This window comes from Chenopodium album, chromosome 13, assembly GCF_948465745.1.
Source record: "Chenopodium album chromosome 13, dcCheAlbu1.1, whole genome shotgun sequence".
Classification (NCBI taxonomy): domain Eukaryota; kingdom Viridiplantae; phylum Streptophyta; class Magnoliopsida; order Caryophyllales; family Amaranthaceae; genus Chenopodium; species Chenopodium album.
In genome coordinates this window covers 8,056,954-8,073,090 of record NC_137846.1, presented here as the reverse complement: position 1 = coordinate 8,073,090, position 16,137 = coordinate 8,056,954, and the positions used below count along the sequence as shown (strand labels likewise).

General features: G+C 35.5%; 1 protein-coding gene across 1 annotated transcript; it reads right to left on the bottom strand.

The window, feature by feature from the left end:
• Positions 1–371: 371 nt before the first annotated feature.
• Positions 372–8,551, bottom strand: LOC145574504 (PWWP domain-containing protein 1-like). Its single transcript, XM_081632313.1, has 3 exons — positions 6,227–8,551; positions 2,828–3,139; positions 372–2,738 (listed from the first exon to the last, which is right to left on the bottom strand). Exons 1-3 carry the CDS (start codon positions 7,413–7,415, stop codon positions 871–873), a joined length of 3,369 nt encoding a protein of 1,122 aa, XP_081488439.1. The 5' UTR covers positions 7,416–8,551; the 3' UTR covers positions 372–870.
• Positions 8,552–16,137: the final 7,586 nt, after the last annotated feature.

Below are 16,137 nucleotides of genomic sequence, written 5' to 3'. Positions count from 1 at the left end.
CATATTAATGCTACATGAATTCGCATAAGTAATCTTTTCAGACTAAAACCAACTAATGGAAACTTAGTCGTCAGGTCAATTCAAACGCTAATTAACTAGTAATTCGAGTTGTTCGAACCCAAGCTCACGGATACTTAAAATTAACAAAATTTAGTACGGAGTAATCTGTTGCCTGTTCTTACTTACGAAACGGGTCTACAAAGTAATTTTGTGATGGGTCTATCCGTCTATGCTTACTTCTGTTGCTTGTTCTTATTTCTTATGAAACGGGTCTGAAGAGCATAGAATTTTTGTGATGGGTCTATTCTTACTCTCACTCCACGAATCCACGCACAGAATATGTGTAAACTGGGCCAAAATATTTTGCAGAACATGCAAGTTTAAACTCTATCAACTGAAAAAATTTAAAGACCGAAAGCACAAACATGCAGCCATGAGATGAAAAGGGAGAGGGAGGGAGAGGGAGAGAGAAAATGATCCACAGCCTCGAATCAGGTACACATTATATGTTCCCGTACCACGAGCTACACAAATATTCAAGCTCTCGAGTACAATTCAGCTGATATCAGTCCCCTTGACCCCATTCCCTCCTAGAGCCCCTCCCCTTCTACCCAAAACCAAACCCCTAACGAGTAACCACCCAAGCAACAATTTTGTACAAACAATTGTGCCATTGCAGCTATTTGCTCTAATAACAGGGTTTTCTAGGCAGCCCATTTCGCATCCACTGGCCTCTCACTGGAGCTGAAATGTCTTTGTCCTTTACAATGCAACATATTCCGGTGAGTATCAGTCCTCCAAATGGAAAGGTGGTCCCTAGATGATGTGGTGGTCCAACGTAATTTTCAACATATATGCACCTTCATTTTCTCATAGAGGATGGTAGGGCACATAGCCTAACATGCTCTTAACGTTGGTCACCACATCATGGCACCTTGTCAAGAGGTTCATCATCTGCTGTGAGATGTCTCTGGTGGGCTGTGGACCCTGTGGTGGTACTTGATTTTCAACAGAAGTTTGTAGAGGAACTACCCTCGGATTATCATGCAAATTATTTCTCGGCGATAATTCAACTGTATCATGTAGGTGATTTATCGGAGGCCTAATAAAATGGGGAGGATAGGGAAGGAGAGGGGGTTGCAATGGATGTGAAGAAACTGTGAACCTTTGATTGTTACTAACATCCATAGCAATAGACGACGATGAAGAACCTTCATAAGATGACAACATCGAATTCCTAGACTCCATCTTTTGGCCTTCAAGACCTCCCCTATTATCAGAACTACCTTTGACCTCATCCATGTTGAATCTCACCCGGGCTGTTCTTGCACTGCTTCCGCCATTGTTAGGTACACCAGTCTCATCGCCTCCAAAGGGTTTCTTCAAGCAGGATTTCAGCTGCTGCACTGGCTGCTGTGGGGTTGCAGTGGTGATCACAGGTTTTGACTCTATTGCTGATGAATCCCGGTTTGCTGCAGACTCATTCTGCAAGTCTTCAACCCTGCCGCTGCTTGGCTGCTGAGGTTCAGCTGCTGCAACAGGCTTCACTATGAGCTTCACGTTTGCAAACACAGATTTGCTTCCCGTAGCATAACGTTGAGCAATACGTGCGTGTTCTTCATAGAGGAAAGCAACGCGACAGGTGTTTGTTTTGTAGAAGACCCGGCTGAGTGATGTGTCCATTGGGCCGAATCGGGCAAATCTTGCCTTCAGCTCTACCAGGGAAGGGAGTGAGGAGCTAGATGGGTATTTCATAATGAGAAAATGGGGCTCCACCACCTTAGGAGGACGGTCCAATTTCTTTTGACACTGTTCTGACTTTATGGATTTTACTTGCGGGCTTTGTGTGGCAGCTGCCTTAGCTTTTCCCTCAGCTCGCTGCAGCATCTCTGGGTTCTTTAGCAGGGCTCGCTTTTCAGAAATAGAGGATTTTGCTTCAGTTATTTTCTTGGCCTTCTTTGAAGCTTTTTCCTCCTGACGCTCAGATGGCATCCGTTTCCGCCCTTTCCTGGGATCCTCATGTCTGGCAGAGAGCTTCTGCAGTTTTACAGAAGATGCAGCTTTACTGTTCTCAACTGAAGGTTTCTCAGTAGATTCAGATGCAGGGGTAGACTTGATGTCCCGACCCTCCCTGAGTTCAGATTCGGCAGCAGCTGAAGCACTGGAGCTCTTCAGAAAAACAGAGGAGCGAAACTTCAGGAAAAACTGTCGTGCAATTGCAGGCCCATTTCTTTCCATACCATGAACAGGGTTCAGGGCAAGACCTCGCAAATCAGCCAACAACTGTGCAAGATCACCCTCATTACCTCTAGCTTCTTCCGATGACGCAAACCCCACTTGTGACGGAACAGAATTAATTGCTTCACTGTCCTTTCTTCTCTGACTTACTTGAGAGTCCTCTCTGGATAAGGCAGCAATCTCAGTAGGCATCCCAGCAGACAAAACTGAATCTTTCTTCACATTCTCTATGCTCCTTTGAGCATCTATTTTCCTCACTTTCTTCATCTTCTTCTCTGGACGATCAGATTTCACAGAGATCATTTCGCCTACAGGGCGTTTAGAAGTTTTTTTCTTCTTCTTTATCAAGCCATCTCTCACAGCAAGTTGGCCAACATCAATAGAAGTAGGGCTACTAATGTGACTGTCTGGAACCTTAACATGCAGACTGCCTGAATCAGCTACCACCACACCACTAGACTCCAATTCTTGTGCTGCAGATGGCACCATCACACCAATACCTGTAGAACAGAATATCAAATGTTAAAATGACACAGCAACAATATCATCCATTTCCCGGTAAGACAAGATTCAAAAATGAGTTCATTGCCTGCAGTTGAAGCATCTTTTGTGGTTCCAGCATGAGTCAAAGCATCATCTGACACAGGTAAATCCCTTTTCTGGAGCACAAAAGCAGCAACTGCAGCTGCAGCTGAATCAGACGCTCCATCCTCACATGCAGAAGATGAAGAGGAGCTTGCATGACCTTGACTGGTCTTAACTTTCCTCAAATCGCCAGCTTCATCTCTGCGCTTAAACAGGTATCTATCCTTTTTGGACAGCTCCTTTGTTTTTAAAGCTTTAGTGGAGCTCTTCCGACTTCCAACAGTATCCGCCATGACTAATGGGCCACTTAAAGGAGCTGGACAAAACACAAGACCAAACATCAGCTCCAACAGATGAAGTCAACAATTCAACAGATATTGACATAGCTACCAAACAGAAGCAGAATGTCTCTAGAGATCGATAAAAGATTCAACTATAAACAGAGATTACTAGGTCATACATATGGACATATTTTTTTTTTTTCCTTTTTTTGTTGGTAAATAGAAAATTTATTACCAAGAGAAAGAGTTACAACTTACAAACAAAGCTAAGCTGCAACTACCCCAAGACACCACAAGATCCTAAAGGATCAAACAACAACCTCCAAGACACCACAAGCACCTGACAGGCAACCAAACAAGACCAGAAGCAAGAGACTAACCTGGCCACCTTCTAGGAAGGGTCTAGGAAGTCCCCAGCCCCCACCCTTTCAAACTTCCTATCTAGACTGATGAAACCTTTCCAGGAAGGACCCACCAGAGAAGACAGCAAGCAAGAAAAGGGAACCAGAGAAACAACAAAGGAAAACACAAAAGACATATTTCCTAGCCTCAGAGTAAGTTATGGACATATTTCCTTATAGGAACATGTGACAGTATAAGATTAATCCCTCATAAACATCAACAGGTAAGACATATTCTTGAAAGATATTTGCAGTGATTGCCAGTAGCCTAGTAGAAAAATTGAAAGCAAGAAAGGTTGAACTTATAACTTCTTAAAGCTAAAACCTATGTTGAATCTCATATCAGGCCCCTCAGCAAAATCTAATGAGTAGTTTCAGAATTTATCTAATTACAGTTCTTCCACTCATAAATCCTTCCACACAATATTCTTCCCTTCACTTGCATCACTTCAGTTGTACCACAAAGGATTTCAGATTTGCATCATGTTAGCTGTACCAAACACAATATTAGCCTTCCATCATCTTAGCTGTACCACAAGGATATCAGACTTGCACCAAGCTAACATAAAGGTATATAATAAAAAATCACTGATATCTGAAGATCCACCTTTTTCAAACCCCCAACTCTTCCACAAAGTATAAAGTACGCAATAGTGTCGAGTGGAAAGGACACCTAACATCCACCAAATCACCATAAAGGATAAACAGATCCAACCTATTTTTAAAGTACATTACAACCTTCAAATATAACAGAGTAAAGAGTGTTCATTGTTATAAAACAAATAAGCAAATCTAAAGGTTGTTTTTCAGACGATTATCATTGCAAAAGCCAAACCCAATTTGGGAGTTGTTTTCAGACAATTATCAATGCAAAAGGCAAACCGATTTTTTTTTTTTCTTTTTTTTTTTTTTTTGGGGGGGGGGGATTTGACTGAATACACACATCTTGGTGAGGTAGAAACAAGTTATGTTTAACTGTTAAAATAGGTTGACATAAAGCTCAATTATCATTGCAACAGCCAAACCCTTATTTTTTTTTTTTTTTTTTTGGGGGGGGGGGGGGGGGGGGGGGAGTGGGGGAGAGAGATTTCGCTGAATACAAACATCTTGGTGAGGTACTAAAAGGTTTTGTTTAAATGTTAAAATAGGTTGACATAAAACTCGATTTCAATACTGTAGCTTAAGTACCACAAATTGTGAGCTGACTTAACCACAAAAAAAGATGTTAAATCTGTATCTTGGGTCAACCAAACTCTCAGCTACTCAGTGTCATCTTCCTTATTGCTTTCAGCTATGTAGCATGCTATATGCAAGAAAAATTCTAGGTTGAATAAGGGGTAGTACATCAATAACTAGGCAGGAGTGCCTACTTCCATCTCTGCTCTTTCTAGGTGTCGATTTTACAATAGAAGGTTCAGGTAGACATGCCAGGTTAAACTAAGTAAAGATGCTCCATTTATCTAATAGTCAAATATGATTCGCGCTGAAAAGGTAAGGCCAATACTATTAAACTTTCATACATTGAGTGTGCCCAAAAACAGGAAGTTACCATTATCAAAATTTTCTTTGAAGAGGTATAGCTTTACCTGAAAGAAGTGATTCAAAAGTGAGGAAATACCAATTGTTTACATATCTTAGGGAATTTCGACATCAAAAATTCAAAACTCAGCAATTAATGCTAATATCCTTTTTGTGGGGTAGGGGGTGAAAGGGAACTAAATGACACACAAAATCATAGGCAATTACATTACTTCCAATTGGACTATCATAATAATACACAAGGCATCAGCATTCTACAAGTCAAATCACAATTACAAAAAGGTAAAACTAAGATGTAAAGTTTGTAATTCATTAAAGGTGACAATCTTTAGCAGTGCTACCACTCATTTGCAGTATCAGCCTGCAAAGCACACTGATTGCAGACTCACTCTCATCATTTGCCACATGAACTATCTTCTTGCAAAGCTCATCAAAGGATAAGAACAAAAATGACAAAAATCTAATGATACAAATTCTTATGGTGCAAGAAACCCTTCATCCAAGTTAGACATGGTCAAAGTGATTCAAAAATCTTTCAGCAAGAAAGCAAAAAACAATATAACGCAAAATTATAATTAGAATATGAACAAGGTAGCCCCTTGAATTCAGGTCAGAAAAGCACCAAGAACAGCTGAACAGATCATCAATAGACATGAATATTAAAGGCTATATGTCCATAAATGGTTCCACACACAATGCTCCAGTAACGCCAGCATGCACTTTATGACACAGTTAAATCTCCCAGCATTGTTAAAGGTCATGCTAAAGCAATTTAGGAGCTTCTTCTGTATTCAATGTAATATAACAAGAACAAACTTACTAAAGGCCAGTCATAACAGCCGCCATTTGGTAAGCATTGAGGGGGGAGAGGGGGTTCACCACTCACCAGTAAATAGTTACAAACACACCAAAAAAACTGACCCCAAAGTGTCAAGCCAACCAGCAAACATTCTCAGAGAACACCAAGAACACATTGATATCACTTCTTTTAATTGTTTACTATAAAAGATACTGAAAAAGTCTGCATCATATTATAAACTTACACACATTTACCAGAAAGTTAAATTTACAAGCTAATGCATGATAATAAAATCCCTAATTCACCTTCAGAAAGATATCATTTCAAGGTAAAATAAAACTCAGAAATTACTTCATAAGAAAGAAGGCTGAAGGCAGTTATACCTCGAGATGGCACTTTATCCAATGCTGGCAACTGGGAAGTTCGTACTGGAGACTGACTAAAAGCTTGAGCATAAGTCTCATCAAACTCTTCAAATATAGATCTGCGATACGCAAGGGTGGTAGCTTTGTTTTTAATAAAATCAAGGTTTTTACTTTCTCCACTCATTGGTGCCACAGCCAACTGCTTTATGAACGAAAGAGCATCAAACGGCTGGAAACTGTCTCTTGCCTTCCGAATTTGACTCAGTGAATAAATAGCACCAGGTTCATAATCTACAACATCAACAGCCACATAACCAGACACATTTGCTGGACGGAAGTTATTTGGATTCCGACAATAACAACTTAAACCTAGAGCACTCCTACGACTGGCCTCATCAATAGATTCCTCCACAGCCCTAACAAAATTCCTCGAAGCTGTCTGCAGCGATTTTTCTGCAAAATGAGGGTCATATGGAACAAGTTCCGTAGTGTCAAACCATCCATAACTACTATCACCAAAGAATGCAACCAACAAATGTCCATGCCTCCTTGTCCGTCGAACTGAAGAAGTAGCAAAAGCTTCATTAAACAGATGACCCGGCCACCACGGATGAGACTTCACCTTGCCCCAAACCATATCACCCATTTCGAACCCAGAATCCAAAACCAATCCACTTCTAATTTCATCATCCCCATCACTAACACTCACATCTTTACTCACCGAGGCCTGCAAATCACCGCGATTCTCTAACCTAAACTCATCATCCTTACTATCCCTCTCCGAATCCTCATCACCACGAACATCCTCCCGCTTCATTCCATGAACGCCCACATTCCCAATACCATTTAAACTACGAGTAATCCCCCCGCCCTCCTCTTCTCCATTGCTAGACACCATTCCCTGACCCTTAACCTCAATTTCTCCATCACCCTCCTCCCCATCAAACCCCACTAAATTCCCAGAATCGCCATTCAAATGATAACCCGTATTCGTATCCGCTTCCATTTCCGTATCCCCACCCGAAACCCTAACTTCATCCATTTCCCATTCAGGCCCCTCTAAAACCCCCTTTTCATCAATTTCACTAATCCGGGCACCTAAATCTATCCCAGGAGAAACCCTAATTTCCGTATTCAAATGCGAATCACTAACCCCTTCATCAGAATTTCTTTCCAAATCGAAATCGTTGTTCATTACTGATACCATAGTATATATAAATATATAAATATAAATACTATCAACTAACCTCTTATTCAACCAAAACCAATACAAAAAATTACAGAAATTGCTAAACAAACGCACCTTTAATCAATGCAGTATTACCAACATATCACGCGATAAATTGACAAACTACAAAAATAAAGATTCTACAGAAAATGAAACTAATCTAAATAAGCTGAAATTTGAAGAAAAATGGAGTATGGTGCAAAAAATTGAGTGATAAAAAACTTGGAAATTGTGGGAGGAGAGAGAAAATGGGGGATTTTCTAGGGTATACAAGATTACATTACTGAGAGAAAGAGAGACTTGTTTCAGGTAATGGTTTGGTATTATCTAAGGGGTAATTTTGTAATTTCATATCTTCGTATTGTTGCTAAGTGGCAATGCCACTCTACTCGATCACATTTTTCAAATCGATTGAAATGCAATGTAAATCAAGGGTCATTTTGGTCTTATCATTGTATAAGTCAGGGGCTGTAATGTAAATTAACCAATATGTACACAGCACGGAAGTCTGACTAGGCAAACGTCCTTGATAGTCAAACAAACGGTTCAAAAGTCAATGAATCTAACGTCCGTCTTTTAGAAATTGAATTGGGGCTTTTCTCAAAAAAATCGAACTCGGAGAATTACTCAAAATTTTCATTAATACTTTGTACGACAGTGTGATAGCCGAAAATAGCCATTGATGTCGGACCTCAAACAAACCAATTCGAGGACGTCGTATTGTTTTAATGATCAATAACTGGTAAGCCCGAATTTAATCGTTGATTTTTCCTTGTAATTTTATTGTTCCCGAGAGCGTATCAACTCAGATCCCAACAAATTCACGATAGATAAGTTGGGTTTTAACAAATTTAACTACCTAAACAACTTTCAAATTAATAGACGACATATTCAAGACAGATAACTTGGGTATCAACGAATTACATTACCTTAACAAATTACAACTCTTTAACGGCGAAGATCGCGACTGTGATGGCCTTTTCTGCTAGTCCTTAGCTGAAGGAGCACGATGGAATAGAAAGAGTATCCATGGAGTTCCAGTTTCAGAGGTGACGATGGAGATTGAGGTTTGATAAGTGACGATGGAGATGAGAGATATTAAACAATTTCATTTTATTTTCTTTTCCTTTTTTTTTTTAATTTTAGAGGTAATAACAGTTTGTCAACGACGTTACTAATGCGCTAAAGAACATCCGTGTTAAGTGCCATGTCATACGCTGACATAACAATATAAAATTATCTCTCTTGTCACACCATGGCCCACAAAAATTGACCGATTGACAAAATTTCGTTGATCAGCCTGATCAACTGGGGCTGCCTCGGCAAAATTACAATTTCTTAGGCTATTACAATATATTTACAAATTAGAAATACAATAGATGTACATTATTAGAGCTTTTCAAGGTCAGTTTTTTGGTGTTTCACTCAATTCATCCTTTGGGCTAATCCAGATTCGAGAATCAATTTTGGGTAGTTAGGTTCTAATCCCTCCCCAATTGTTGTTGCGGAGATTAAAAATGTTTACCAATTCTATGCACAGTAGTGTGACAGTTTCGATGGAAGCCCCTCCAACTATTCTTGATTTTTTTTTTTTTTCAATTTCTATTTTTTATAAACACAAAACTTAAATTTAAAATTAAAATCATTTTCGTAAAAATAATTATAATTAAATCTGTATCAAGAATCAATTACAATGTAACATGTGTTTGAGATGATAAAAAAGTTAGGCCCGTTCACTTCACCTTATTTTTGCTAAACTTAAATTATTTATGCTGAATTTAGATTATATTTAATGAACTTAAATTATTTTTACTGAACCGAAATTATTTATACAGAACTCAAATTATTTTTTCTGATTTTCTGTTATATTTCTTTTTAAAGTTACTGATTTTTACTGAATTGAAATTATTTTTACTTAACTGAACGTATTTTCATTGATGAACTTATTTTTGCTGAGTTGAAATTTACTGAACTAAAATTATTTTCCCTAAATATTTTTTTAAGGTAAAGTGAACAAGGCATTATTTTATTTTTAAAAGATCCTATTTTATTTTTTTAGAACATCATCCAAACTGCCAAAGATTGTATTTTTCTTGACAATTTTTTCTTATTTTAAAATTACCTTTAATAATGGGTAATATGGCTAATTTAGGGGGACACTATCACCTCCACTCTACTCTAGAGAGCCTGTTATGTACACCCGAGTGTATCGTACACCTGGGGTCAGTTAACTCATTAAATCAACAAATGAACAAATAATTATTTGCTCATTTGTTGATTAAATGAGCAAATGACCTGGGTGTATGGTAAACCCGGATATACATAACAAATTCTACCATTAATTTAATAAAAAAATTTAAACATTTGAAGTACTAAGTATTCGCAAATTTTTTTGAAAAATATATTGCTTCCGTAAAATATATAGTTTCCTTAATTATATTCATACCATTTTTTTTTTCCTAAGAAAAAATTCCTTTAAATTTATACCATTCTTTCCTAAGGAAAAATTTCCCATGAATATAAAGTAATGAACGAATGGTATGAATATAATTAAGGAAATTTTCCTTTTTTGCCATTCAATTTTACGTTTTTTTCCCCTATGATTCTATCTTCTTAAGAAATACTCTATGTCATTTGAACTCTCAATCTGTATATATATATATACATATATATATGTGTAATTATGTATATTTAGACAACAATAAACACGAGTGTAACAAAAAGAATTGAGCTAGTGTAAGCAAATTTTCATAAAATTTAAACATGTTGAATTGTTGTAGATGTTGTTGTGTTATTATCATGTTGGTCGTATTTATCATTATTGGCATCTTGGTGTTTGGGAGTACGCATGAGGATGATGGAGGTCGTCTCGACTTGGATTTACACGTCAATCCGTCTTATAATTATCTTGGGTTGACATCCGTGGAAATCTTTAGTAGGACGGAGTAATAATTTTACAACAACCGATTTAAACTTAACCCTCATTATGTACTCTAAGGTGCCCAAAGAATCATTGTCTGTCGATGGACTATCTCTCGAATATAGTGGCAAATCGCACATTGCATCTGCAAAGGCTAATGAACATTCTTGTCAAATATCGAATTTGATTGCGACGATGCATAATCGAAAAAAATTAGAGAGAAGCTCTATTGTTGAGGTAGTTATGCAATTTAGCAATGTTACGGCTAATAATGCAATTGCCAAAAATTTATTGGCAAGCACAGGCAGAGAACAAGGTTTGGATACGTTTAGCATACAAATTTGGGATGATTATGACACTAATCATCATAATGGTTCTCTAAATTGTGGTGTTATTATATATTGTGAAGGAAGGTTAAACCTTCAAATCATGGCCGGGGCTAATAATAGGATGATTAGCGGCCTAATTACATATTGTTCATCCAAAATATGTTACAATTGATCCAATTTTACCATACTAGATGAATGAATTGCTCCACCTGTTTCAAATTAGTTGCTACGCTTTAATCGACACAAGTTTTATACTTCGTATGTTTTTAGCCTATTATGTGGTTCTATGTACGTGGTTGATAGGACTAATATTGGGTCAAAATTTAGTAATTTTGACCATGTTTTTTTCTAATATAAATGGTAATATTGTTAGGTGGAAATGTGGGATCTTGTAATCTTTTTTTTTTTTTTGGTGAAGGAGAGGGGCAAGCCCCTAAGAGAAAAGAACAACCAAAAATAAAAACATAACAAACAAAGAACATAAAATGGAAAAAAGTAAAACTGAAACTGAAACTACTAGGCTATAGCTGAGAAGCAACTAATAGCTGACCATCGCACAGCACGATCAAGGCCCTTCATTGTTGGTACTCCGCACCATCCGAGGAAGAGCAACCCCTCCCAAATCCTCCAATAAAACTACACGAATATTCCTCGGGATCGCCTCAAACACGACTAGGTTTTGCTCCGCCTTCCGCAAGCCGCTCGATTTGCTACTCATTGTAATTTTGTTGAACTTGTCTCATTGTATATTTTATTATTTTTATACTTTTTACACACACCAAAATGAAAATACACAGATAAGACTCCTTGAAAAATTGAAAATCATAAAAGGTCAAATGGGCAAAATAATATAGGTGCGGAGTTAATATCAATTAAGAGTAAAAAAAAAATGCTCATCCAAGATTAAATTCTTGATGATACTGAATTGATCAATATAACTATATGTTGGAATACATTGAAGATTCAATTTAAAATGTCAACATTATTTATGTTTCGAATTATTCTATTCAAAATGGCTAATATTAAGTAAATAAACTTAGCTAGCTAGTTGTAACAATAGAAATCAGCCGTTACATGTACTAGAGTATGAGCATGGGGTTGGACCACAAATAATCATCATCTGATCTGCCTCAGCCACGGTTCTAACATCTAACCATCTTCGATAATTGATAAAAATAATGCACTTTTTACGATGATTAGAGACTTTAGAGTTGTAATCACCCCAGATTTTGATGTTAATTTCATCCAAAAGACCTTCTTGTTTCCTTGTCACTAAATCTTTAGCAGTCACGTCATTAGCCGTCACATGGCCGAGTTGCATGACTACCTTAACGTTAGTACTCCGTCTCCCTAGTGACAATGTATGATAAGAATGTTTATCAATCTTTGTAGACAGAATAAGCGATTTGTCATTGTAGTCAAGAAAGAATTTATGGACGTACAATGATTTTGTAGGCACTTTTAAAGAGTCCATAAACAAAGTTAAGTTTAAATTGACAGTTGTAAAATGATTACTCGTAGTAGAGATTACCATGGACGTAAACCCAAGTTTATGAGACTTATCGACGTGATACTTCTTGCCGAATACATCAAGGTCCTTGCACCCATGGTTCTTATTAAAAACTTCATCAAATCTATTAGACATTTTGATTCCAACAATGATACACAAGACTAAGATGATAACAAAACACCCACAAAACACTAAACATTTCGGCTTGTTTATTTGCATGGTTACTTCACTTGCAATTGCTCTCCACTTTTTATTTTGGTTTTATAAATACCCTTGTTTGATTATTGTTGTAATATATTTACTGTGTAATTTAGAAAGAAATCAATCTATATATATATCATTGAGATCATGTGAGAACCAAGGTGAATAATAGGAACTAGGAACCAATCTCAGCCTTTAATCACGCTATATCCAACGGCTCACATCTCACTCGCATTCATTAATGGCATTTTCGTAATTTCGCAAATTTTAAAACTATTTCCAGTTTTTTAACTTTTAAGGCAATTTCATTTACTTTATGACTGATTTCATTTACTTTTACTAACTTTTCATTTACTTTTTAGAAATGAAACTGGAAATCACTTTATAAAGTTGAAATATTACGAAAATGCCATTAATGACACGAAAAGTATGTTGACCGTCCGATTAACATGATCTAAGAGCCTAGATTAGTTCCTAGATGTGAGCCGTCAGATGTAGCGTGATTAAAGGCCGAGATTGGTTCCTAATTCCTATTATTCACCTTGGTTCTCACATGATCTCAATTAATTATATATATATATATATATATATATATATATATATATATATATATATATATATATATATATATATATAGGGGAGGGATCCGGTAAGAACCCACCCTTATATAAGAACCCTAGTTATATAAGAACTAATCTCAGTCGTAGGATTAGAGTGAGATGAGCGGCCACGATTAAAACAAATCACAAACCCTCAAACTCTAACAACTTTCACTTTCTCTCTCCTCAATCTAAATGTTTGTGAGTTTCTCTCTCCTCAAATTCCAAAAAAAAAAAAACGCCAGATGCTGCAATTTAAAGGACTTTCAACAATTTTCCTTCATTTTCTCGGTTAAAATCAACGACATTGATTATAAAATAAGTTAAATTTCACAAACTAAGAGTAAATTTTGGCGAAAAAACTATAGATATCCCAATTCAGGTATGATTAAATTCGACCATTTTTGTACAGTGATTTGCTTGTTTTCTCACGAAATTTCAGCTATTTTAGGTTTATTTTCCAGCGAGTTTAATGTAAAAATTATAAGCTGTTTTTTTCATTTTTTCATTGATATTTTATGACTTGAGGTTCGAATTTTCAGCGATTTGGTACTGCAATTTTGTTTGATTTTTTTTTTCAAATTTTCAGAGATTTTTGTTACGAAATTGCAACGATTGAATTGCATTTAGTATGTTTTAGCAATAATACTTGAATTTTTTCAAGAGTTTTATTGATTATGCATCAATTACTTGAATTTGTTGTTCAATTTGTTAGATTAAATTCATTGTTCGAACTTTTTGATTAGTTAGAATTACTTCATTGTTCAAATCTCATCTATTAATTGTTTTCTAATTTTTGGTATATTATGCTTATGCTCTTAATTTAGATGTATTATGTTCTAAAGATTTATTTGTGCTTATGTTCTAAATGTAGGTGTATTATGTTTATATTTATGTTCTAAATTTGTCATAGAGGTAAAACATTTAGCATAATGATCTAGGGTGGAAAAAAATTAAAAATTTAGAATATTGGGAAAAAAATAAGAGCATAGAAAATAAGTTTAGAACATAGGAAAGTAATTTAGAACATAGGCAAAAAAATTTAGAGCATAGGGTGAAAAAATTTAGAACATAGATAGAAAAAATTTAGAACACATGGAAAAAAATTTAGAACATATACAGAAAAAATTTAGAACATTGAAAATAAATTTAGAACATAGAGAAAAATTTTAAACATAGGAAATATATTTAGAACATAGATAATAATATGTAGAATATAGGAAAATAATTTAGAACATAGTAAAAATTTTAGAACACATGCAAAAGAAAATTTAAAACATAGGAAAAAAAATTTAGAACATAGGTAGAAGAAAATTTAGAACATAGGCTAAATAATTAAAACATAGAAGAAAATTGAAGGCACATGTTTAGAACATAGGAAAAAAATTTAAAGCACATGTTTAGAACATAGGAAAAAAATTTAAAACACATGTTTAGAACATAGGAAAACAGAACATAGACAAAAATATAATTTAGAACATAAGAAGAAAATGTAGAGCACATGTTTAGAACATAGGGGAAAAAAAAAATTAGAACATAGACAAAAGAATTTAGAACATAGGTAAAAAGAATATTTAGAACATAGAAAAAAAAAAAAAAAACTTTAGAACATAGGTAGAAAAAATTTAGAACATAGGAAAATAAAACTTTAGAACATAAGTAGACTAAATTTAGAAAATAGGAAAATAAAGCTTTAGAACATAAGTAGACTAAATTTAGAACATAGGAAAATAAAACTTTAGAACATAAGTAGACTAAATTTAGAACATAGGAGTAAGAAAAAAAAATTTAGAACATAGAAAAAGAATATTCTGTTTATGTTCTAAAGTATGTAGTATGATTATGCAAATCTTTTTTATATTCTCGTTCATGGTTTAGAACAAATTCAGTATATTTTAGAACATATGCTAAACCTATTAGCTCAATTGGCAGAGCACTATGCAAATGCATAGAAGATGTAGGTTCGATTCCTACATAGGTTAACTCTATGAATAATTTCAAAAAGAAAATTAAATAAGCAATAAGTTATATTTTGTACAAGAAAAAATTGGTTGAAATGATAAACGACTATGGAAACTTTGTTACAACCTCTTGTCTTGACACTATGAAAAGGAACCTACGTGGGATTCGAACTCACATCTTTTGTGCATCTGCACAATGCTCTACTCGTTGAGTGACAGGCTAAAGTCGTAATCACCTAATCAAAAATTATACCTAAATCCACTAACTATGTAGAAAGGGAAGAAGGGTCGAACCACAGGGAAACAAGTCAATTTATTCCTAATTAATCAATATAATCTAAATTATCAAGTAACCAAATTGTTATTGTAAAAGGGAACTAAACTACTAAGGGTGAAAGTGGGAAGGAATAAAAGTAGGAGGAAAATCAAGGAATAAAAGACCTAGGGCATAGGTTCACCAATAAATAATATTTCAGGGTAAAACATAATAATCAATCATCAATGCATCAATTAATCAAATCATAAAGGGCTTTCGCTACGTATTACAATCACAGAATTAATCTACCGGTATTAAATCTCATCTCTCGAATCTCGACTTAACCATTTATAAATTAACCTGCCTATTGAAACTAGACCTAAACATCAATTCTCATCTCTCGAATCTCGAATCAATATTGTCAAACTTATGCATAAAAGATCAGGCCTAATCTAGTCACAGAGTATTAAATCAATCAATAGGAAATTAATCAAGCATTGACAATCAACAACAATAAATTACCCCTTCATATTATTTATGGATCCCCATAAACCCTAGAAAGAAAACTACTTAGACATAATTGAACATAAACTAAACAAAGCAATTAAACAAGTCATGATGGAAGAAATAAAATAAATAGCTGAAATTAAAGAAGAAGAAATCGTTACCAAAATCAATGGAACTACAAAGTTGAGCAAGAACAAAGTTGAGAGAAAATAATCTAAGTAGAGAGAGAAAGTCTAAAAAAAAGGTCCAAACAAGATTCCGTACTAAAATCGTCCTTAAACAACTCTAAAAACAATCCTAATTAAAAACTAAGAATTCGACAAATCTGAACCCTCAAAAACACGCGCCCGATCGGGCGAAGGGCCGCCCGATCGGGCCCGCCTTTTCTGATGCCTCTGACTACGCGCCCGCCCGATCG

Excerpts from the sequence above, each read along its gene's own strand:
- LOC145574504 (XM_081632313.1), bottom strand. The coding sequence starts at position 7,415 with ATGGTATCAGTAATGAACAACGATTTCGATTTGGAAAGAAATTCTGAT. Across the intron at positions 3,140-6,226 it reads GGATAAAGTGCCATCTCGAG|CTCCTTTAAGTGGCCCATTA; the intron begins GTATAACTGCCT and ends TGTTTTGTCCAG. Across the intron at positions 2,739-2,827 it reads AAAAGATGCTTCAACTGCAG|GTATTGGTGTGATGGTGCCA; the intron begins GCAATGAACTCA and ends TCTGTTCTACAG.